The 25,855-nt window shown below is 37.8% G+C and overlaps 1 protein-coding gene across 1 annotated transcript in view; it reads left to right on the top strand.

Annotated features, from left to right (window-relative positions):
* Positions 1-25,855, top strand: part of MYO3A (myosin IIIA) — a 176,542-nt gene that overhangs the window by 24,335 nt on the left and 126,352 nt on the right. The window contains exons 5-8 of the mRNA XM_056107182.1: positions 10,241-10,317; positions 13,892-14,037; positions 17,158-17,223; positions 19,933-20,088. Coding sequence (XP_055963157.1) covers positions 10,241-10,317; positions 13,892-14,037; positions 17,158-17,223; positions 19,933-20,088 — 445 coding nt within the window. The remainder of the gene's footprint in view (positions 1-10,240; positions 10,318-13,891; positions 14,038-17,157; positions 17,224-19,932; positions 20,089-25,855) is intronic.

Raw genomic sequence — 25,855 nt, 5'->3', positions numbered from 1 at the left:
TCCCTTCTCTATCTGAGCTTCATTTTCCCCTAGCACGTGTGGCTGGCCTCCAAGTCATGGAGCAAAATTCCTGGTGCTAATCTCAGTCACTCCTGGGTGTTAATCTCCCATTATGTTACTTTATGTTCCCCAGATGAATGGAATGCAATCTTTCTATGTCTATCCCTTTCTTTCTGAGTCATTTAGCTTAACATGATACTTTCCATGTAGTACCACTTGTATGTAAATTTCATGACTTCATCTTTTCTAACAGCTACATAGTACTCCATTGTGTAAATGTACCAAAGTTTCTTTAATCAGTCATCTGTTCTCCGGCACTCAGGTTTTTTCCAGATTCTGGCTATTGTAAAGAGTGCTGCAATGAACAAACAGGTGCAGATGTCACTTCAACTATACATTTTTGCCTCTCTGGGATATATTCCCAGGAGCGGTATTGCTGGGTCAAATGGGAGCTCAAATTCTAATTTTTTGAGAATCGTCCATACTGTTTTCCAAAAGGGTTGGACCAGTCGGCATTCCCACCAGCAGTGAAGGAGGGTCCCTTTCTCACAACATCCGCGCCAGCACAGTTTGGGATTTTTTGAGTGTTCCCAAGCGTGGTTATATAAAAATCTAATGCTGGGTATTTAAATAAGTTCTTAACTAGAAGGAAGTGAGTATTCTAAAAAGTCTTTTTAGGGATATACAAGATGAATCTCAAATGTATTTTGCTCAAAAGAAATGTTCAAAGAATGGTGGATACATATTACAAGAACACAGAAGCTAATGTGAAACAATCACCACTGATACAATCTAGAACAACAAAAGCATAAAAAATAACATAATGGTAATTATGGTAGCCCATTGAATAAAATGAAATTCATCAATCCATATCTTTAGACTTACTTATGTAAATAAATAGCTAAAACAAGTGGTTTTCCTAACAAAGGAAATACACATATAATACACGTGTAGAAAGAGCAAGTCTTTTAAATTATCACTTAATTTCCCATTAATCGGCGATTTGCTCGAGTGGGCGCCAGTAACGTTTCCATTTGTCCCTGTCGCATGCTAATGTAGCCCAATGGCATCTGTTCACTCTGGGAACATGAAGAGCCTCAAACTGATCGTTCATGTTCTTGATGAAGAAGTCTGACCATCTGGTAGGTGGGCGGCCATGCAGTCTTTTGACATCCCGTGGAATCCAGTCAGTAACAGCTCTAGTCCAGCGGTCGACTTTAAATCTCATTAAGTGACCAGCCCATCTGATTTTTGACACCTTGGCAAACAAGACAGCATCCTGATTCTTGATTGTCGACGGAGGTCGGAACTCCAGATTCTTTCTCTCATTTGAGTGAAACGTGATATTCCAAGCATAGCTCTTTCAATTCCTCTTTGGGAGACCGGAATAGCGTTCTCATCCTGTTTGCATTAGGGCCCAGGTCTCTGAGGCATATGTTAATGCAGGAGGAACAGTGGAATCAAAGAGATGTGCCCAGAGCCGGAGGTTCTTCGTCCTCTTAGCTATTTCTTCGACGTTCTTGAAGGCGTTCCAAGCCGCTCTCTTCCTCCTGCGCAGCTCGGGTGCCAGGTCATTTGTCATGTTGACTTCTCGACCTAGGTACACATAGCTGTTGCATTCGGAGATGGTCATTCTGTTGGGAGCGAATGGGGCATCAGGAACGAGGCTGTTTCTCATAAACATTGTCTTCGTAAGATTCAGCTGTAGTCCTACCTTTCCACATTCACGGGCAAAGTCGGCTAGACTTTGCCCATCTCAACAGTTTGTGCCGCTTGGCTGATGTTTTGTGTTATTTAAACAATGTCATCAGCAAAGCGGAGGTGGTGTAGTTGCCGACCATCTATCTTCACTCCCATTCCTTCCCATTCCAGTCATTGCATGATGTTCTCGAGGGTGGCACTGAAGAGTTTTGGTGAAATGGTATCACCCTGCCAAACCCCTCTCTTGACATCGATGATTACTTCTTTGTAGAATGGTGTGATCCTGGTAGTGAATCCGCAATACAGCTCATGGAGGATCTTGATGTATTGAGCTTGAATGCCCTAATTGGCTAGGGCTTCAATGACCGCTTCCATCTCAACAGAATCAAAGGCCTTCTTTAAATCAATAAACGTAAGACAGAGCGGCATCTTGAACTCCCGAGAAACCTCAATGAGCTTGGTTATTGTGTGGATATGGTCGATGGTGCTGAATCCTTTTTGGAACCCGGCTTGCTTGCATGGTTGTCCTTCATCTAGTGTTCTGCCAATCCTATTTAGGATGACTCGAGTGAACAACTTGTAGATGACAGACAATAGGCAGATCGGGCGATAGTTGCCAATGTCATGGATGTCTCCCTTCTTGAACAGTAGTACAGTCCTGCTGGTTTTCCACTGGGACGGAACTTTACATTCAGACAGGTAGCGTGTGAAGAGTCGAGCTAGTGTATTGATGAGTACTGACGGCAGATTCTTCAGGTGTTCAGGTCTGACCTTGTCTGGGCAGGGTGCTGTTCGTTTCTTTACTGACGAAATGGCGTGTCGAATTTCGGAAGGGAGAACATTGGGAAGGACATATCCATCCTGTGGAATTTGGTATGTCGGCAAGTGGACATGGCTATCGAAGAGATTTGAATAGAAGTCATGAATAATCTTCTCCATTGCCATTCTGGAGGATGTGATAGATCCATCAGGATGTCGGAGGGCAGTCATCTTGGTCTTGTAGTTGGAGAAGGACAGGTGGGAGTTACGAATACTTTTCCCGGCTTCTGCCGCATCTACCAGCACTTCTGCTCTTCTCTCTTTGAGGTCTTCCTTGATCTCATCTCTGCACTGCTTTGCGAGCTGGACGTTCGCTTGTGGTTGCCTGAGGCATGTGCCAAGCCACGTTGGTGAATGAGCTCAAGAGTTTTCGAAGACAGGCATTTTTTTGTGGCTATCTCTCTCTTGGCGTTCCTCGCATAATCATGGAGGTGCTGAACCAGTCGATCCTATTCCTCGTCAATGTTGTCAACAATGGCAACTTCCCATGTTGCCGCAATAGTGCCAAAGAGCTCCCAGTTGGTGGTCGTTCTGGGAGAGTTCTCTTTTTAAACTTTGCAGCCCTTTCTCCCCGCTCTGTGAAGTAGAATTTTGCATGAAGGAGACGGTGGTCCAATCCCATTCGGCATTTTGGGACAACAGCGACATCGGTCATGCAAAACCGTCGAATGAATATGATGTGGTCTATTTCATTTTGGAATTGTCCACCGGGGACTCCGGGAGACTTTTAAATTATAATTGGCAACTATTATATAATTCATCTAAAAACGTCAGTGAATGCTAAAAATAACTAATTAAGTTTTGGTTACAAATAGAATACTTGCATAGTCTTAAAATACATCTCCACAAAATAGTTACAGAAGAAAAGGAGCAACTTTACAGTATCAAGGACTGGCATACTGGAACTGAATCAAGGGAGCTGAGTAGACAGAACCAGAAATGGGAGAGATAATCGGAGAGCAGGTGACAGAGCACAATGCAAGGACCACAGTATCACTTTTATGGGATTCCTGCCAAAAGTATAATCAGGAGGGATATCTGAGAAATCCACTGTAGATGCTCTACAAAATAAACATCGTTTTATAATCTTTTTGTAAAATGACAAGGTCATAAAACTCAAGGAAATTGTTAGTAACTAAGCTAGATTGAAGAGGTTAAAAAACATTACAAGAAAATGCAACACATGATTGGGATTTTTTGTTATAAGGACACATAGGGTACAACTGAGGAAATTTGAAGGGGATCTTCCCTTTAAATGAGATAGTAAAAATGTATCAGTGTTAAAATTTCAGGTTTTTAATAGTGGCATTTTGTATATATATAGGCGAATGCCCTTGTTTGTATCAGTTACATCCTTCAGACTTTGGGTATGAACAGATGTCACATAGCCCATTTATTTTTAAATGACTTATAAAGGGACATTGAGATGACACATAAGCTAGTGCACATGCATTGTGTGTGGGAAGCCCTCCATTCAATCCCCAATTCTTTTTATATAAGAATTAAATACCAAGTAGTACACATCTCTCTGAGTGCACCACTTGGAGAGACCCCTGTGCAGTGAGCAGAGAACTGATCCTAAACACTGCTCGTCATAGCCCCCAAACCAGAAACTTAAGTGACTGATAGAAGATGCTCTTGCCAACTTTTTTTAAATTAATTTATTTTTTAATTATTATTATTAGTGAAACACCATGAGGTACAGTTGTAGATTTACAATTTTTTGTGCTTGGGTTTCGATTATACAATGATCAAATACCCATCCCTCCACCAGTGCCCATCCTCCACCACCATGGATAATATCCCTCCCACCCCGATCCCCCCCCATCCCACCCTGCCTCTGTGGCAGGGCAATCCCTTGTGTTCTCTCTCTCCTTTTGGGTGTTGCCAACTTTTCTCTAACAATGAGATTATGTCAAAGCAATACACAAATAGGATTAGAAATAGCATTGCATCTTAAGACATTTAACTATAGATATTCATACCTAAATATGTGTGGAAAGATATTAGTGGAAGATGTTGAATGCTTTGATCTTGAAAATATAAAGCCAGCTATATACCAGGTATGCCTTTCAATAATGTGGTTACAGTAGGTGAAACAAAGATACTTTCCTAATATCTTTTTAAGAATCACTTCTTTGCTCCTCAGTTTTTTTAGTGTCAAATACTGATTTTGAGCTAGAACGAAATGCTCTTGGTCTGCAATTCTTTAACTTTAATTCCTGAAGAGTTTCAAGGAAAAGGGAAAAAATTATAGTAGGAGAGGATGTAAGAAAGTTGAATGGGGGAAAAGTTACCAAAGAAATAATATAACCATGTAATTTACCACAAATGATAAAGTTAAGATAACCTTTAATATCATAGGTATATTTATCAGAAGAATATTAAGTATTTTTGATATATCTTATTTGTAAAATATTGTGTGAATATAAATTTCCTTATGAGAAAGTTATAAAGCTTTTATGAGTTTTATGAAGTAGTTTGTGACTCCAAAGCTATAATCATTAATTTATTCTGATATTCTAACAATGAGAAACAAAAAAAGCAGAGGTCATAATTAGCAGGCTTTGGATCAGTTCCCTGGTCATTGCCCAGGGCTCATTCCCAGTGGTTTTGGTGAGAGCATGTGGTGCCAAGCGCTGAACCAAAATCCATTGGTCACCCAACCTCCTTAAGCCCCTGCTATGGTGGAACTCAGTGACATTTAGTGTCTCCTGGCATTATTGTCTAATTCCAAGTTAGTATGAGATAATCCTAGGAGAGTAATTATTTTATTTACCCCAACGTACCAACACCTAGGTAAAAGGTCATCGTCCCTTTGAGAAAGATTGGGAGGATAATTCACATTGTGAATTGGTGCATTGTGGTCCTTCTCCAGTGTACCCTCACTTATATGATTCTGGGTCTATAAACTAGCACTAGGCTTGGAACTCACCCAAGACCAATGACTGCCTATGTTTAGGATTTTAAATTTGGAAAGGAGAAGGGACATAAAGTTTCAAAATTTGGTGGGGGGAGGGGGTTGTTGATTAGACCACACCTGCAGTGCTCAGAGCTTACTCTTGGCTCTGTGAAAGCTTCAGAGACAAACTGGGGTGCCAGGGATTGAACCTGGGTCAGCCACATGCAAGGCAACTATTATACTCACTGTATTATCTCTTTGGTCTTACAAATTTTAATTATTTAAGTATCATTCTCCCTTTTGGCAAGAGTCAGTCCCATAGGACAGAACTCATAACAAAGCTGATGATCTAGACCCTTTAGTGGTGTAGAAGCAGGAGGGAGGGTACTCTGGGTCTGTGTATGCCTCAGTGGGATTCTTCTCTAGGTGCCAGGAGTAAAAACCAATCTAGGGCAATAAGACATCAGGTTAGGCCACTGTGACTCTTGACTCTGTTTAAATTTTTAGCTGATTGACTGATCCCACCTATATCATGGAGAATAATCTGCTTTACTAAATCCCCTGATTTGAAAGGCCATTGACTTTTAAAAACCAAGTGGATTTTTAAATTAAAGTTCATTGACTTAAAGACTTATCTCACTTCCCATAACCCCCATTCCTCTTTGTCACTAAAATCCATAATAAATAAAAACCCAGCCTTCACAGATCATCCAAAATCATGTTCAGTTGAACATCTAGCCATTGGCTCAGTTATACTGACACATTAAATTAACAATCACACTGTCTTACCCCAAATGAGGAGATTAGATAGTGTAATAACGTGGATAGCCCCTTATGGTTAAAAACGTTCTGTATTTTCTAGTTTCACTCCTGCAATATTTCATTTTGGGAAGGGGGCAACAACAACAACTCCCCCAAATCCCCCAAACCAAAAAACAAACAAACAAAACCCTATGCGCTTTTACTTACTCCCTTAAGATGTTTCGATGTATGGATATAGGAAATAAAAATATCTTGATGTTGTCTAGTCTGAACTGTGTTAGAAAGCATTATTTATTTTTTCTGATTCCCTGACACTCAGAGAGACTTCTGGACCTCAAGTAGAAAGTGTATATGTTTTTGTCCTAAGTAATAGGCCTTCCCTCTCCTCTCTGGAAAGAAAGATGGCGGCCACATGGTAACCTTGTGGACAGCAGGTATGAGCCGGGAGTGTGGGGGCGACTAAAACCTCATGGGAAGGGGGGCGTTTCGCTCCGCCCTTCACGCCCTACCGAGGCCACCGGTTGCCCCCTGCGAGCGGCTCTCCAGCACGGCCACGACTCCAGAACACAGAAACCAATTTCTTAACTATCTGACTTTCAGTAGAAATACCTCCAGGGTCAATAGGTAAAATAGCAGAAATCCAAAACCAACATTTAATTCTTGAACCCAGCTGTAGAAAGCAAATCACTTCACAATGCTTTTTCAGCATGTCTGATTTGGGGGGGGGGGGTAAACTCTAAAAAATAGTGGTGAATCTTTTATTGAAACAATGAATCTAATCAAAGCAGATAGAGCGTTAACTAGAATTCATCTGCCTCACAGGGACGGGGAGGGGTGGGGGGTGGGGTTTTATTGGGGTTCTTCATGGTAAAAAATAAGTATTGGTAAAGGGAAATGTGTTTGATATTTGCATGACTGAGACATAAACCTGAAAGCTTTGTAACCTTTCCCACAGTGATTCAATAAAAAAAAAAAAAAAAAAAAAAAAAAGTAATAGGCCTTATGCAATAGGGGTTGGAGCTGCTGTAGAATTGTCAAATAGTCCAGGAAGCCTTGTTGGAGGAGACTAAATATAGCATGAAAATTCCCCAACAGGGTTATCCAAGCTAAAGGTTGAAAGATCATTAACATAAACCTCCTTAGTCTTCCTATAACTTTGACATTTTGTGGGTTCTTGTTCTTTCTACTACCTGTTTTCTGTCCTGCCCTGTTCTCTATTGGTCTCCCCCTCAATTCTCTTTTTTTGGTTTCTCTTTTAGCATCCTCTCAGTATCCCAACTTTCTCTCTGAAATTTTCCACCCATTTAGCATTTTCTCCCTTGAGATGTTTATGTAACTGTTTACTTTTATGGCTTATTCCCTGGTTTCCTTTCCGCACAAGATTGTTTCCTTGATCTTTTTTTATTTCCTAGGGCTTCTGAACTCATCATTTGGATTTCCTGTTGCCTTTAAAAGTAATGATGTCTGTCATTCTTAGTAGAATTTTTCATTTTCTATTATTTTTGTTGTTTTTTTGGAGGGGTCATAATTCCTAAGTGAAAAGTCATTTGTCCTTAGGAAACTTAGTTTACTAACCTGGTAATAAACAATTTAAACTTTAAGACCATTAAGTTGCCTTTGAGCTCTGAAGTGATTTGGTTGTGTTGGTATAAAGATGTTCAAGTTTGATAGTCATTGTAGAAACATTCTGCTAGCTTGAAATTAGGTAGATGCCTTCCTCTGGCATCTATTCATAATTGAGTACTGGTTGTTTTTATTTTTGTTTTGGCCTCTGTACAAGTGACTCTAGGACTTTATTTTATTTTTTAACTTTTATTGAGGCACGATGATTTACAAAACTGTCCGTAATACTGTTTCAGGCAATCAGTGTTCCAACGCCAATCCCATTACCAGTGTCAGCGTTCCTACAATTGATACTGGTTACACCTAGTCCAGCCAATCTTGGGAATCAATGTTTCAAAGTTCCCTCCTACCCCTGACTCTTTAACAAGCAACATTTTTCAGCACTGTTATTATAGCTTGAGTTCGATGCGTGCAGTAGATTTTAGTAGTAGGCTCTGTGGTACACTACATCTAGATTTTTACATGTAGTGTACTTTTTACCATTGATGTGGCTTCTTGACCCTTGTATATCTCTCGACTTCCCTTTTCTTTCATCTCTCCTCCATTTTTCTCCTTCCCTGACCTATTCATTTCATTTGCCTGCCTTTGACACCTCCAATTCTCTCATCATGTTATTATGTATGCCACAGATAAGTTAAATCATCCAGAATTTTTCCTTCTTTTGACTAACTTTATTTAATATGATCTCCAGTTCCATCCAGGTATCAGCAAATTGAATGATTTCATTCTTCCTCGCAATTGCATAGTATTCCATGGTGTCTATACCAAACCTTCACTATTCACTCACCTGTCTTGTATTCCTGGATTGATTTCATATTTTAGTGATTTCACTGAACGCTGTAATGAATAATGGTATGCATATGTCCTTTTGTATGAATATTTTTATGTCTTAGGGGTAGATATAAAGAAGTTGAATTACTGGATCATATGGAAGCCCTAATTTTACTTTTATTCAAGAAATGTCTATAGTGTCTTCCAAAGGTGTTTTCCAGAAAACATTCTCACCTACTGTGGATTAGAATTCCGTTTTCACCACTTCCCTGCCAGTGCAGATTGTTTCCAGTTTTGTTTTGTTTTTAAATAGGTGCCATTCTCACTGGTGCAAAAATACTTTTGATAAAGATTCAGTTCAGTAGTGGATTTATACATAGGTAGAGTAGATCATTAACGAAACTCATTACTTTGGAACCAAAACTTACTGCCTACCCCTCTGCCCAATTATATTTCAACCTGTGAATGGTCCAGGTTAATTGAATATGGCCTTTGAACATTAGGATAAAAGCTAAATATTTTTTTTCTTGGATGGATACCATATACACAATTTAAAAACTCAATAAAAGGCTTTGTTCTACTTGGCTTATAAGAAAAAAACCACAAGAGTTAAAACAAGTATAATTCTGGAAAGTACTTTCCCAAATAGGAAAGTCAGAGAGTGAAAACCCACAACTTGGGGATGACCCATCAACTTTGGAGCACTCGGATAAGGAGCACTGCACAACCAGGAGGAACCAACTTCTCTACATAAGCAACAGTCATGTGAAAATTGAGAAGTGTCTTCTCCTGATTTTCTTAAAGGTCACTTATATCTAATTATCTGGAATTAATGAAATGATTGAAATACTTGTTTTCTACCTCTTCAGTATAGTCCTTTGCTTATAATTCTCTAAAGAAAAAGAATTGCTTCTGTGAATAGTTTGAGTTGAATAGAGGCAAGTTGAAACTTATAATCAGATGTGATTTGTTCAAAGTTGATAGGTGGAAAATTAATTTTTATATATATTGACAGATCACCATGCATAACACCATGTAACATATCCTCAGATACACCAGAACTTGGTAATGAAGCAAGAGAAATGGGAAGAAAGGAAATATACCATGCAAATAGTAATCACATGCCCCCAAAATAAAATTCAACTAGACAACTAGATTCAGACAAAAAGATGAAGATTGAAAGAAGCAGTATTGTAAACCAGAAAAAATTTAAATTCAGCAAGGGAGAACTTAAACTTGAAATAAGACTTGAAGACTGGATAAATAAGATTAGATATAAGGTAACAAAATAAGAAGTTAAGCCCATGTTTTGACCATGAGTGAATCCTGATTTAAGACACTTGACTCTGGGGACTGGATAGTACAGCAGGTAGGGTGTTTGCCTTGCATGCCACCCAGGTTTGATCCCGGCATCCCATTTGGTCCCCTAAGCACTTCCTTCCAGGAGTGATTCCTGAGTGCAGAGCCAGGAGTAACCCCTGAGCATTTCCAGGTGTAGCCCCAAAACAACAAAAACAAAAATAGATACCTGATTCTGAAATTCAAATCCAGTTGCAAATATGATGGAAGAGAACTTTAATATTAATTTGTAAGAAAACATATTGTATTTGGAACCTCCATATAAGTAATTCATGCAAGAAACCATCTTGTCTCTCCTTCCAGGTGTATCTGCCCAGCTCACCAGCACCTGGCATTGTCGAAATACTTCTGTAGGAACACCGTTCTGGATGGCTCCTGAGGTCAGATAGTTTTGAGCAGGGCACATGTAATGTTTGATCCTTCTAACTTTCCTTTTCTTGCCTATTGTGCCTCTTTGTATGTTTTGAAATATGCTAGAAGAAAGAGTTGTGTTATTTTTATAAAGTATTTGTGTGTGTGAGGAGGAACATGGAAGGAATAAAAAATAGGTTGTGAATGAATATGTAACTTAATGACGGCCTGAATGTATGAGTGTATGAGTGAAAGAGAGAAGTCTTAATATTTTGATTTAAGTTTATTTTTAATTGCTTAGTTTGATACTAATGTATGGATCTTTCTTAATCTTTAGATTCCGTTAAAAATTTTTGCTGTTTTGGGGCCACACCTGGTGGTACTCAGGGCTTACTCCTGGCTCTGTGCTCAGGGATCACTCCTGACAGAGCTCAGGGACTATATGGCACTGGGAATTAAATGGGAACAGCCATGTGCAAGGCAAGCACCCTACCCACTTTACTAAATCTCCAGTCCATCTGTTTTTTAATTTAAAAAAAAAATAGAAACAGAACCAACAGGCACATCTGAAGGGCATGTCTACAGCGACCCATAACATTGTTTTTAAATTTTAATAGTAATATTATAAACACCCCTGCCTTTGTTTAAGATAGAGTCCTTTGATTTACATAATAAACTCCCTCCCATACTGGGTCACTGCTCAGGGGCCATGCTCAGCTATAGTAGTTTATTTCTTTTTTTCATTATTTTCTTATGAAAGTTATAGCTATAACAAGTAAAACAGTTGAAGGAAAGTTTCCTAGAGTCACATCTTCGTTTTGCAGTCACTGTTAATATCTTTAATCTTTTTAATTATGTTTATCAGTAAAGAGCACTTATGTTTGAAAACTCTCTCTGCTACTTCTGGGAAAAGCCCTGCTATTTATCTACAGTTCTCAAGGGAGTGTTAGTAGGAGAAGTAATTCAAATACTGTATTAATATTACAAAATGTTTGAATTAAATTTGTCTGAGGATTAAATCTTAGTGCACTATTTTTAATATTAATTCATTTATTATAAAAAAGTTGAAATGTAAATGTAATATAAAATACAGATAAGAATAAATTAATATACTTTAGAAAATTCAAAAAATTAAAAACTTTTTAATGAGGCATTCATCACACAGTAAAAGTAAAACATTTAATCATATAAGAAAAACAATTCATAAGAGAATGTCAAATGAGTTTCATACTAGTTTGTTCAGATATATTACTAGTTTTCCAAGGCTTACAAAACATTTAAAATTAGAAATTAATATATTTATACCAAATTTTCTTTAATTTTCATATGGTTATATAATTAATGCTAGGTAATCAATAATCTAATTTATATTTTAAATAATAGTAACAAAGACATATTTGTCATTTAGTAAAATTAATTTTATTAGTGAAACTTGGATGCACTCTATGAATAAAATAACTAATTTGGGACCGGAAAGTAGTACAATAAGTAGTACATTTAGCTATGCACATAGCCAATTTAGATTTTATCCTGGACCTCACGTGATCCCCCAATCATTCCATGAGTGATTTCTGAGCACAGAGCCAAGAGTACCCCCTGAGCACAAAAGGGGTCTTTTGGTAGGGCGTTTGCCTTGCACGCAGCCAACATGGCTGACCCGAATTCGATTCCTCTGCCCCTCTCGGAGAGCCTGGCAAGCTACCGAGAGTATCTCGCCCGCATGGCAGAGCCTGTCAAGCTACCCGTGATGTACTCGATATGCCAAACACAGTAACAACAAGTCTCATGATGGAGACGTTACTGGGCCCGCTCAAGCAAATCGATGAACAACGGGAGGACCGTGACCGTGAATTACCATAGCACTACATGAATTAATAATTAAATTTTATATTAATGTATTATTACAAGACTAATATTATGGATGTTGTCATTTATCATAAGAAACCTACTCTAGTACAGACAAGCTTAGAAGTGCTTTCCAACTTACCAAACTAATGAATAATAAGAGTTCACTTCGGTGTATTTAAATTGTCATGTAAATACATGGACAACACTTTGTATTATATTCATCTCTCTGTAGTAAGCATTGTCCAACATGTGAATAATTGGTGATATTCCCTGCACTAACATACATATACCACATATACTTTTATTTGCTCAAGGAGCGATAGCACAGCGGGTAGGGCGTTCGCCTTACAAGCGGCCAACATGGCCGACCTGAGTTCGATTCCTCCACCCCTCTCGGAGAGCCCGGCAAGCTACCGAGAGTATTCAATATGCCAGACACAGTAACAACAAAGTCTCTAACGGAGACGTTACTGGGCCCGCTCGAGCAAATCGACGATCAACGGGAGGGCCTTTACCTTTACCTATTTACTTTTATTTATTTCCCGAGTTCGATTCCTCCGCCCCTCTCAGAGAGCCCGGCAAGCTACCAAGAGTATTGGATATGCCAGACACAGTAACAACAAAGTCTCCAATGGAGACGTTACTGGGCCCGCTCGAGCAAATCGACGATCAACGGGAGGGCCTTTACTTATTTGTTACTGGACTTCAGGTACTTCTTTATTGCCTTGTTTATCTTCCCAGGAATTCACCACTGAATGAAAAACCAGAATGTTACCAATATTTTCCATTGGCCTATATGCTTTTTCTCTTGCTTCTAGCTCTGGCCTCTACTGTAGAGTGATTTTCCCCCTCTACATATTGTGTTTATCAGTCACCCTCTACCTTATAATCATATTCATGTTTTTGTCCAAACTGTTGTTTGCTTTTGTCATTTCTTTCGGCGGCAGGTGGAAACGATGTTTTGTGTAAGGAGGAGTTATCCTTGGATGAACAATGTGTGCCCTGTACCAAGCAAGTACACCTTGCAGCACAGAAATTTCCCTTCTTCCCTCTCCTTTGCTGCTGTTTCAATAGCAAGAATCATTTACACCTGGTTGCCGTGTTCACATCTTCAGTCGCAATGGCTGCAAACACCCAAGTGTGGTGCTTTTACATATGCTCTCCAAGAATCATACACTTGAGTTGTGATGTCTCCATAGGCCCAGCTGTAGTATACTGGAGATCACACCTTGTTGTGGAAGCTTCAATGTCAGAGATGCCAGCCGTGCTTGGTGCATGTGGGCAGCACAAGAAATTAGAGTCAGGGTCTCCGGCATTCTAGGCAGGTGCCTTGACACTGAACTATTCCCTAGGCCCCAGGCCCCCACAAGGACTTTTTAAAAAGTGTTAAACCTGATCTGCATGGATTCAGAAAGATGAAATATTGTTCTGGATAGGGCCTTAATTTTTTTCACTTTACTAAAATCTGACACTGTATAGTTAAATGGTACAACTCTCTAACCTACCATATTTCAATACCGCTTATTTTTTAATAGTGGGCATTCATAAAATGTAATACTTCTTTAATGACCCACTAGCTCTTCCATAACATGTTTCATCTCCAGATAGTTGAGTTTGTTTCCCCAGCTTTCTTTTTATGGTTAATTTCTATCTTGACAGCACTGTGATTTGAAAAGGCACTACCTGTTGTTATAAGCATTTTGGTATGTTCTTCCTAAAGACACAATATTTGTCTTTTTGTTTGGTTTTCTTTAGGTGATTGCATGTGAGCAGCAACTGGATACCACTTATGATGCCAGATGTGACACGTGGTCTCTGGGGATCACAGCTATTGAGCTGGGGGATGGAGACCCTCCACTAGCTGACCTACATCCCATGAGAGCTCTCTTCAAAATACCAAGGTCAGAGGCCTCACGTAGGGTCCTATTTTGGTAGCACCCCATCTTTTACGCCCCTTCCTTTTCTCTTCCAGCCACCACGTGCTCTTTTGGGGAAATATGTAGATATATTTTAACAAATTGGGAGCATAGTGATCTGAAATGTTATTTTAAAAAAATTCTCTTTCGAGAACAAAAGGAAATGCCCTGCCACAGAGGCAGGGTGGGATGGGGGTGGGGGTGGGGGTGGGAGGGATATTACCCATGGTGGTGGAAAGTGGGCACTGATGGAGGGATGGGTATTTGATCATTGTATAATCGAAACCCAAGCACAAAAAATTATAAATCTACAACTGTACTTCATGGTGTTTCACTAATAAAAAGAAAAAAAATTCTCTTTCTTTTTCCTTACTTTGCCCTACTTCACCCCACTCCCAACACACACACACACACACACACACACACACACACACACACACACACTCACTGCAGTGCCTGCGGCTCTTGAACTCTCATGGTTATGGTAGACACACACATGGTTGTTATGCATTCCAGAAGCCACATATATTGGTTTTAGTGTTCTTGCATACCTAGTTGTGGTTTGCCATAGATCCCACATATTCCTGTGGTGCTGGGGATTCCAAACAGCAAAGACCCTGGAATTATGAACTATGCATCTGGGGTAGGGATCAAACTTAAAGCCTCACAACTGTACAGCAGATGCTTTGGGGAGAGTCATCTATCTGGGGCTCCCAATTCTGAGTCTTTTGAGTCATTTCATGTGTGCAGCAGTTTCATTTTCCCTATTTAGCATGTTGATGCTGGCGTGTACCATCAGTGACTCACTCTTGAATGTGGTTTAATTAACACAAATTGTAGCACTGGCATCAGTGTGCTAAGTGAGAGGTTTCTCTTGGTACTCGGTGTTTCTTTCTTGCTTCTGCAAGCATTTGATTCCAGAAAATAGCGATCCTTCCCACTCTTCCTTTCAACATACTAAGGTCCAGCCAAGGAATCGGTGATTTGCTGCACTCTACACAATCTAGTCATTTTTTTTTTCTTAGTAGTTACTAAGACTTCTTTTTAAAACTTTTAAAATGTGATTACTTAGATAATTGTAGATAAGATTTTTGATAAATAGTTATTTAAAACATGTTAAAATTTTTAATTAAAAGCAGTAACCCTAGAATAACACACTTTCCGAAGCTATGAAAGCACTTTCCTATTTACATAAGCCCCTTTCCTTCCATGTTTACCAACAGACTTTCATCTGCTTATTATATTCCTAATTAAATTTAAACATCCCATTAAACATAGATGAAAAATGCCTATTTTGTTGCAGTTGTGTTATTTTTTGAAGACTTTCTTCTGGGTTGTATCTGGTAACTTTTGTCGAAATGTACATATGGACTTGTAGTGATGGGGTGGCCACTTACAGTTCATTCCTACACACTATTAAAGAAACTTGAGTAGTTCCTTTAAAAACTCCTATATTAAAAACCCTGAAGAGAGTTTTCTTCCCCTAAAGTCATAATATTGGTATGTTCATTTCTAAGTATTTGGAAAGTATTAAATTGGTTTAAAAGCATTAAATTTTAAAAAATGATCTTCGAATTTCCTTTCCAGTCTTTATGTTCTGAATTGTAATACTCTAGGTCTTTACTCAAAAATTCCAATTTAACGGATTGTGCTTTTTGTAAACCATACTGCTTTCTTGAAAGAGATAAAGATGACAAAAAAAGAATGAAAAACCTGCCCTATACCAAATTGGATGCATTTCATCCATTTTGATGAAGATGGGAAAATGTTTTTATTTTCGAACTCCCACTATTATTCAATATGAAAATGAAGTACCATACTTTCAGAGCCATTTTGTTCTCTCTGAGTTAGCCTGGTGTTATTGCTCTTGGCGATTGTGTCATAGGGAGAATGAATGACATTCCAAGACAGAGTCTGTAATATAACAAGGTACTTCCAGAAACTGCATTTTCTTCATTATTTGTTATTATTTCTGCCACCAAAATATCTCTGAAATGGAGTACTAATACTGATATTTTAGAAATAGGACCTGAAGCTAATTCTGGTGGTTCTAAAATTATAAAAAATAAAACTGATTTATACTTAAAGCAACCAGTAAATCTCTCAGAAAGGAAATTTTGAGGAGAAGAATAAGCAAAGCAACATGGTTGGAGAAAAAAATTACTTCTTTTTATGTGAAAATCAGCAATCCTCAAATAGCCCTAAGGATTGTAAAATGAGCTTTAGACATGATCCCGAGAGATGAGTAGCTGCACTTCTCCTTAATGAGCCTGTACAAACTGTACATTAATTTCATTATAAGTTGTTTAAGGAATAATGCAGAATTGAAGACAAAGTCTTTTCGACTCGATAATGAAAACAAAGAGCTGTTTGAATTAGCATAAAGCCCTTCTTCAGCAAATTCGACCATCATGGTTAATCAATGTTGCTTGATTACAGTTAAATTAGCTTCATTTTCAAGTCATGTTCATTTGTATTCATGAACATGCCAAAAAACAAATAAGAGACTTATTTCAACTTAATATGAAAGGAATTTATATCAAAATCATTTAAGTAGTACGCAAAACTTTTAGGTAATCATATTTTCTAGTTCTTTACTTTGGTGACCTACTTCCAACCATCTATCCACTAATAAGATAGCTCACAAAGGCAATCTGTTGCCATCACCTCTTTACTGCAGTTTCCCTAGGTCCAGAAACTCTTTTTTTCCCCCAGTCATTTCTGTGCCCCTGATAGTCTCCTCAGAGAATTCTTTGAGATCAAAGTAGGAAATCTTGCCCCCACTCATCATTGTTTCTATTTTTCAAAGTATTGATGTTCCCATCTAGGACATTTAGGCAAAAGCAAAAAGATTTTTTAAAGGAAAAAATAAACATGTATCAGTTGGAAAATATGGGTCATATCTTATGTGCTTTCAGAAAACCAAGTAGCCTGTCATTTTATATAAGAAAAGATTAATAACTAATTATCTGTCTTTGAATGGAAAATGATGGTGATGCTTGATTATATGTGACAGGCCTTGATTGCAGTAATGCATTAACCTGTCTCTGATTTTGTACTGACTCACCAATGTTTATGTCCCAACCATGATTCTTATTTTTCTAGAAATCCTCCCCCCAAACTAAGACAGCCTGAAATATGGTCTGCAGAATTCAATGACTTCATTAGCAGGTGAGTAGTAATTTTAAAAATTATTTAATTAGACACCTGACTGTCTTTGAAATATGCCTTTTAAAATAATTAATATCTTTGAGTTCATGCCTTTTTCTTTATCTATTAAAAAGTCCCAGTGGTCTCCTTTATTTTCATCAAAATAAGCTTTCATAATGTCTTGCGAATGTTCACATAATGTTCTGTGAATTCACTATTGCTCACACACATATATAGTCTTGAAATCATATTTATTCACTTATTCAGTGGATTTGCTCCTGCAGGAAGTTTATTGGCCGTGACATGTACTATCAGCCTGTCTTTTGTAGCTATGCCCTCTGTATTTCCTACCTGTTCACTCACCCTCTATTTAGTTGATAATTCATCTTCAACATCAGCCCTCATCACAACCAGGGAATTTCCGTCATGATCAGCAGATCAAACAGTTGTAGTGATAACATAGTACTACATTTTATCGCTGGAGCGATAGCACAGCGGGTAGGGCATTCGCCTTATAAGCGGCCAACATGGCCGACCCGAGTTCGATTCCTCCGTCCCTCTTGGAGAGCCTGGCAAGCTACCGAGAGTATTCGATATGCCAGACACAGTAACAACAAAGTCTCCAATGGAGATGTTACTGGGCCCGCTCGAGCAAATCGATGATCAACAGGAGGGCCTTTACTTTACTTTACTTCACTTTACATTTTAAATTCAGTGAAATTTTTATTTAACATGTATTTTGCACAACTACAGTTGCCTTAACTAGAAGATCTGAGGTAGCCATTTCTAAATCTGTCTCATAGAACTTTTTTGTAGAATTTATATTATGTCTCTCCTTTTAACAAAAGGAAGTTAAGAGTAATTCCAGGTTGTAAGTAGGAGAGAGCAATCATTAATATAAGATGTGGAAAACTTCACAAGGAAAATGTAGAGAGGACAAACTCAGGAACCAGGTACATCTGGGCAGCTATTACTGGTTTCCCTGATGGGAATCAATTCTTTTCTACCATGCTCTGTTTTATTATTTAAAAAAAGAGACAGAAAGAATGTTAAAGTGCAGGAGGAACTGGTAATTTTTTCCTAGATTCCACTTTAGCTACTGTGTATGTGTTACACAAGATAAAAAAATTTCATAAATGACATAAAACTTTACAAGTCTCTTAGGAGAATCCCTTTGAAAGGCCCCTCATGATTCAGAATCACGCCTGTGTTTGTAGGTCTTTCAACACAGATTCCCAATGGACCTTGGGGACCTTGACCAATTTCATGCAGTTTCATCTCAGAGAAATATTTCTTGATTTCCTCCTGGCAGTTAATAGTCTTTCTAGTGCGTTATTGTTGCATTATTTTCCTCTCTCTAAAAAAAAATTATACTAATTTTATTCAGCTCCCTGCTTAGATGTCTTTCTTCTCAACTAAACAGTAAGCAGTGGAGGAGCATTAAATGGGCCTCACTTGTCTCCACTTCAAGTGTTTACAGAGAGCTTGGTATATATCAGCTATTTGATAAACTTTTACTTGGATAAAGTAGTTTAATATGTAAATATACTCAGTACATTGATACAAGGCAACATGTCAGAAATTAATGCATTCTGTTAAACTGAATGAAAATTGAAAGCATTTGTTCTTGAGATTACCTTCCTTATTTATTTATTAATATATTTTAGCATCCCTGGAAAATCTTTTTTTGGTTCAACCCAATAAAATAAGTGATTGAACTGACATCACAGAAGGATTAGTCAAGGCTTATGTGAGGACATGGGTTTCTTCTTTTTTTCTCCCTCTTTCTGTATTTATAAAAGATAGTTTAATATTGGCCTTTTTAAAAAAAATAATTACGATCCTCTGAATATCAGGGTCAAAATAGTATTGCAAATTTCTGTAGCTCAAAACCAGAGTATAAATCCTTCTTGATACCTACTAAAAATAATATTTTACAATGCAGGCCAGTCTATCTTGAGTAAGCCCCGCTGCTGAAAAGTCCTTCTAACACTGACCGAAAATCTGTTTCTCTGTTAATTCCACCAATTGATCATGGGTATTTTGTCCCTTAGGAGTCTAATCTCTCTTCCAAATATTTGATGACGGTTGTTACAGCTGAGTAAACATCCAAGCTTATTCAAATGCTTCTCCCATGATGCTGCTTCTAGTGCCTTATCCTTTCTCATTTCTCCACTCTGGTTGAACCTATCAAGAGGTGTGCTGTGCATTAATATAACTGCCACAGGACCTCAGAAAACATTTGCTCACATGGAATTTAAACATCCTCAGTGCATTAGCCTTCTCAAATGAGTTAGCAGTTTTCTCACGTAGAAAGAAATAGATCAATTAAGAAGCCCTTAAAAGCATTAGCGAAGGAAAACTGAAAAGTTTGTTTTAATTTTAGATAAGCATTAAAACTGTAATGGCTTCATTGTTGTTTAACTACTGAATTGTAAGGGAGTCTGCAGTGAGACAGAGTTTAATTATCATTATGCAGTAACAACTGAGAGAGCAGGAAAGTGGTGTTTAGCTCAAAGTTGGTATCACTATAACATAATCATTTACATATATGTGTGCTCTTTCACAACCATTCATTTCCTTGCATTGCAGTTTAACATTTTTAAGACATACTTCTTGGGCTGATCATTTGTAAACACTGCATTCTGGTATTTGTGTTTAGGAATATGAATAATCATTTCAGCACTCTTAGTTTTTAATAATTACATGCTCTCTTTTCTGCCAGTGCAGGTGCCTGACTAAGGATTATGAAAAGCGGCCAACTGTGTCAGAACTTTTGCAGCATAAATTTATTACTCAGGTTGATGAAAAGAATATGATGTTGCAAAAACAACTCATGGAATTCATTAACCTTCATCAATATGTGGGAGGCACAGAAAAAGCCAGGTAACTAAATAAGGACTCTAAAGATCTAATGTTCCTCTAACACCTCCAAGCAATTTGTTTCTTTGCTTCTTTATTTTGCTTTTGGATTTGGGGGCTGTACCAGAGGCTATTCCTCTGTGCTCAGGAGTGGCGCCTAGTGGTACTCGGGAGACCATACATGACACAGGGCATTGACCTGCTTTGGCAAGATGCAAGGCAAGTGTCTTAAGTGTAGTGTTATCTCTCTGGCATCTGAACAGTTTTATAATGTGATACTTATTGTAGCAAGAGGGAAAATTATTTTAATTTCTTGCTTGCTAGTTCAAGAGAGGAAGATACTTCCTTCCATAAGAATTGCATATCACACATTGAATTAAATCCAAATATTGGTAAAATTAATAGAAGCATTTAAAAAATAATAAATTTATCAGGAAGAAAGAATGTAGATGTCAATATATGACTATTGGATGTATATTTTCTGCTCATCCAACACCAAATGAAGATCCTTTCTTGCTCCATCCCCTCCAACACTGATTGTTTCCAGTCTTTTTAGATATGTGCCATTCTCACTGGTGTAAGGTGGTATATCATTGTTGTTTTTATTCTTATTTCCCTAATCACTCACAAGAGACAATCAGCACTTTTCCATATGCCTACAGGCCATCTGTATGTCTTATTTAAGGAAGTATCTGTTCATCTCCTCTTCCCACTTTTGCATGAGGTTTTTGCATTTACTGTTGTTGAGACTCGTGCACTTTGTAAATTTTGGGCATTAACTCCTTGTCTTATGTATTGTGTCAATATTTTTTCCCATTCAGTAAGATGTTTTTTAATTTTAACTCAACTTTATGTTGCCATGCAAGGATTTTTAATTTTATCCAGTACCATTTGTTTACTTTTGTTTTCGTTGTCTTTACCTCTGGAGTTGAATGACCCCCCCTAAGGTTCAGGAGCACCATAACCCAATGCCTTTATGACCATCATGAAGTTGAGGAGATATCACCAAATTAGAGAGAACTAGATCTCACAAATGCTAGCTGGGTCATTGGAGAAGAGAATATTTTCCTGTCAATATTTAATTAATTAATTAAGTGATTAATTTTGGTTTGGGGGTCACACCTGGTGGTGCTCACAGTTTAAACCTGGCTATGCATTCAGGGATGACTTCTGAAAGGCTTGAGGGATCATATTAGGTCCCATGGGTCAAATCTGACTTGTCTGGTACAAGGCAAACATTTTACCCAGTATACTATCTCTCTGACCCCACCCTCAACATTTTACTATTTGTCTCAAGTGCGAATCAAGATGAAGGGAAGAAGTGCTGGTTGATTATTGATAACATCTTGGGCAAAGTAGTTTTCTTTAAAATTGTGCAAAAAAATTTGGGATGGGGTTTGTGCCATATCTGATGTGTTTGGGGATATGTATATATATGTATATACACACATATATATATATACACACACACATATATACACACACATATATGTATGTATGTATGTATATGCAATACCAGGGGTCAAACCAGGATAGGCAACATGCAAAGCAAGGATGTTAATCCCTGTACTATTTCCAACCCTGCGATAGTGCAAAATTACTTGATTTATCCAATTCCTTGAATTGGATAAATTGCTGAAGCAATGAATGACCATTACATGTGTACAACTTTCCCAAGTTCTTTATGGATCTTAAATAATAACCTGAAAATAGTATCTGAATTGTGATTTGCTTTTTGCAAAGGACAAACCTATCTTAGTATCTACTGAATGATAATAAAGTCTAGTATGTTATCTTTCACACTTTTCTACCCCCAGCAAAATAAACTTAACATTTTATTTGAAAGCATAAACATGCTAGTGTTGACTGACTGTGATATACACATATAGAAATTTTTCCATGTAATTCTGTAGATTCAAAAGGGAATATTAATAAGAATTGAGTTACTAAAATAAAATTATGTTTTAGGCTAGAATTACTGGCTGTATTTGTGATGCTGTTGCCGTCGCTGAATTTTCCCCAGAGTATGGTACTTTTCAAAGCAAGATATAACACAGCCTTGAAACAAAGCTCAAAGAATTAGCAAATTCAAAGACTAAAAAGGTGTCCAGTAATTCAGTGCCCAGTGCGCCTAGTTCAGTTTATTACTTCTTTATTAGGCATGAGAATTTACCTAATGTAAATTCACTTAAATGAGAATTTGATTTTATCCCAAAAAATGAAATAGGAGGAGGAGGCGGAGGAGGAGGAGGGCAAAGGGGAAGGAGTGGAGAGAAGAAAAGGAAAAGGGAGAAAAGTAGAAAATCGATAGAAGTAATAACAGGGTTCTTTCAGTAACATACAATAATGACTCCACTTTACTTCCTATTTTGTGGGAAAGATAATTTTTCTGTAGTGGCAATGACTGCATCATGGGGAGAACTATTCTCTTTGGAACTTTTAGTTCTTTCCCTTATTGCATGGGGCTTCCAAAATGCTCTTCTTGCTACTCATAAAATAACTATCCTTAAATTCCCATCTCCAGATGTATATTTGAAACTTAAAATGTCTGAAACGGATGCTATTCCACCCAAACTTAGTTTTCTTCTCTTTCTTATTAGTGTTGATACTAATCTAGGATTATCTTGATTTATTTCCCTCTTGTACTCTCCACTTTTTGTTTATAAAAGACTAAATTTCTTTTGCATTCATTAGTTCATTAACAGTTTTATTCTAATTATTGCTGACAAGGACATCATGGATTGAAACCACATACATATTATGGGAAATTGAGGCAGGTGCTCCCCAGTGCTCTGACAGATGACATAGAAATAGTCTGTACTCTAGGAGCTAACATTTTAGTAAAAGGAATAGAACAACCCTGTAACTAAGTATTAAGCAATGTGGGAAGTTTTAGTTTCATGGAAGGAACGCAAATAGTGACCAATGAGAGGTGGAGAGTATTTCCACCAGCAGGAACACAAAGGTTTATTTGGGAGATGGTCTTATTCAGCACTGCAGGGGATAAGCAGGAGTAATTCATGTGAAAAGAGTTATTATATCATGAACTTTATTCCTAGAAATATGAGTCTATGCAAAAAAATGAGATAATCTCACCATTATAATTATGATCAAGGTTGTAAAGCAAGTTACAGAAATCATATTAGAGAGTGATGCAGAGAGAATCAGAGAAAAGTCGGGAGAACTTTGAAAGTTCATCCGAGAAGCTTGACCTAACTTCTTAAGAGTCCTAGTGAGTAGCCATAAGCCTCTTGTGACCTTATATGCACCAACTTTTCGTGAGTCCTTACAGGTAAATTATGGTTATACAAAAACAGATGACAGAAATAGTTCTTTATTATTTTAAATTCCTATTTTCAGTATGTCTTTCTATCATTAGACCCTGGGTTCGGGATTTTTTTTCCTAAGGTGGACCATCATTTTTAATTATCAAGGCAGTCAATGGCTAGCATTTGAGATGAGGAATCTATTGGTATATATTTCTTGATTTTTTGTGTGTGGGATGTTTTCATTGCTATGGGACTTGTATTCTAAACATATTTTGCTTAGTAAAATTCCATTCTTAGCTGACTGAAATGAGGGAGTAGAGTAATTGTGTGAATTCTAGAAGAAAGGCTTTATGGGGGCATTAGTCCATTATAGATAATTCAGAAAGATTGGTGAAGCTAGGGATTGATTATATTGAGGATCCATCTGGGACTTTTAGAAAAGAAATGATTATATCCTTTTCTATTTGAGACATGTCTTTATGTCTTCATTCATTATTTCTGGAGAAACTCCCAAATAAGAAGTAAATACCTTTAGAATATGGTGTCCCAGAATTTTTATAAGGAACATGGGATTGGATGAGCACTCTCTGGAGAAAACCATTCTGAGTATTTCTGCTTCTTGGTATTACTAAATAAAGGAATTCAAATAAACAGAAAGAGACCATTGCTCAAATGGGCTAAGAAACTTAATACTGAGGAGTAAGTTACAGTGATGCTTCAAAACAAGAGTAAAACATAAAAGAGTGAAAAATGTTATTCACTGATGGGAACGCAAATGCCATCTTTTGTTTGTTTCTTCTGGGGTCACAATTGGCTTAGGTGACCATGTGGGATGCAATGGAAACAACTAAGGATTTGATTTGGTCTAGAAAAGCCAAAAGTAATGCCAACATTAAAATAATAATTTCTAGAATATTACTGGAAATTCTAGCATTAAAGTAATATACAAACAATATAACATTTCCTTGGGGGAAATGGCATCTCAGTTAAAGAAGGGAACACCAGGAGGATTACTCCATAACTTAGAGGCCAGTCGGGTATCCTAGAGGAAAGGGCAGTTCAGATAGAGAAGGGAGCACCAAATAAAGGGTGTTTGGAGGATCCTCCCAGGAGGGGAGATGCATGTCGAAAGTAGACTATGGACTGAACATGTTTGCCACTCAATGCCTCTTTTGCAGACCACAACACCCAAAAGGAGAGAGAGAACACAGGGGATTGCCCTGCCACAGAGGCAGGGGGGGATGGGGGGATGGGGGTGGGGGGGATATTATCCATGGTGGTGGAAAATGGGCACTGGTGGAGGGATGGGTATCTGATCATTGTATAATCGAAACCCAAGCACAAAAAATTGTAAATCTACAACTGTACCTCATGGTGTTTCACTAATAAAAAAAAACGGAAAAAAATAAAAAGAAGGGAACACCAAGTAAAGGATGTTTGGAGGACACACTCGGGTTGAAAGATGTGTGCCGAAAATAGACTATAGACCAAACACGATGGCCACTCAATGCCTCTATTGCAAACTACAACACCCAAAAGGAGAGAAAAAAAAGGAATGCCCTGCCACAGAGGTGGGGTGGGAGTGGGGAAATGAGGTGGGGGTAGTGGGAGGGATACTGGGAACATTGGTGGAGGAGAATGGGCATTGGTGGAGGGATGGGTAAATGATCATTGTATGACTGAAATGCAAACACGAAAGTTCATAAGTTTGTAACTGTACCTCACGGTGATTCACTAATAAAACATAAATAAGTAGATAAATAAAAACAAATAACATTTTCAGAATTTGTAAAGAAGCCCTAAGATATTATAAAAATTCAAATTTTCTTATAAGTGATTGACATACTTTAGTACTAAACATTCATAAGAAATAATCTTCCATTTAATGATGTTGAAGATACCATGGAAATGATAAATAAATTAGATCACATGAACTTTAGAAAAACATCATAGGTAATCATCCTTGTATAGTTTTGCTGATATCATTTTTGTATAATTGTGATTTTACATCAAAGTACTTAGGAGGACAAATTTTCAGGCTTAATTAGGGCCCAGATAATAACCAATGAACCAGTCACAGCTTTTTACTCTATGTAATTCTCTATTTGTGCTAAAATCCTACATACAAATCTAACCTCACAGATGGTAATCTCTTTTAGGTTGTGAGAAAAGTATATGCAAGTTTTTTTCAAGGTCCATAGTGCAAGGCTGAAGGGTACCATTAGTGTTGTATCTCTGTGTTCTGGGGCAAAGGCATTCATTTAGAATAGGAAATGAATGGTGTTTCCCAGAGTTGCACAACACGGGTCATTTCATACCACTTATCGGTCCTATAGGGGTCATTACACTTGCAGTCCCAATTTTGCTGAACCTTTACTATCCCATGCTAATATAACTCCCCAGTCACTTTAGAAAGTCTCAGTGTGGTTCATAAGTGCTTATTCACAAGCCTGCTAGACACCATTGTTACTCAGCTTTTGCTCAGCAGAGCATGGGTCTCCTTCCCACTCTGTTAGTCAGTG

Source organism: Sorex fumeus, unplaced genomic scaffold (genome assembly GCF_029834395.1).
Source record: "Sorex fumeus unplaced genomic scaffold, SorFum_2.1 ptg000007l, whole genome shotgun sequence".
Classification (NCBI taxonomy): Eukaryota; Metazoa; Chordata; class Mammalia; order Eulipotyphla; family Soricidae; genus Sorex; species Sorex fumeus.
This window is presented reverse-complemented; position numbering and strand designations above follow the sequence as displayed.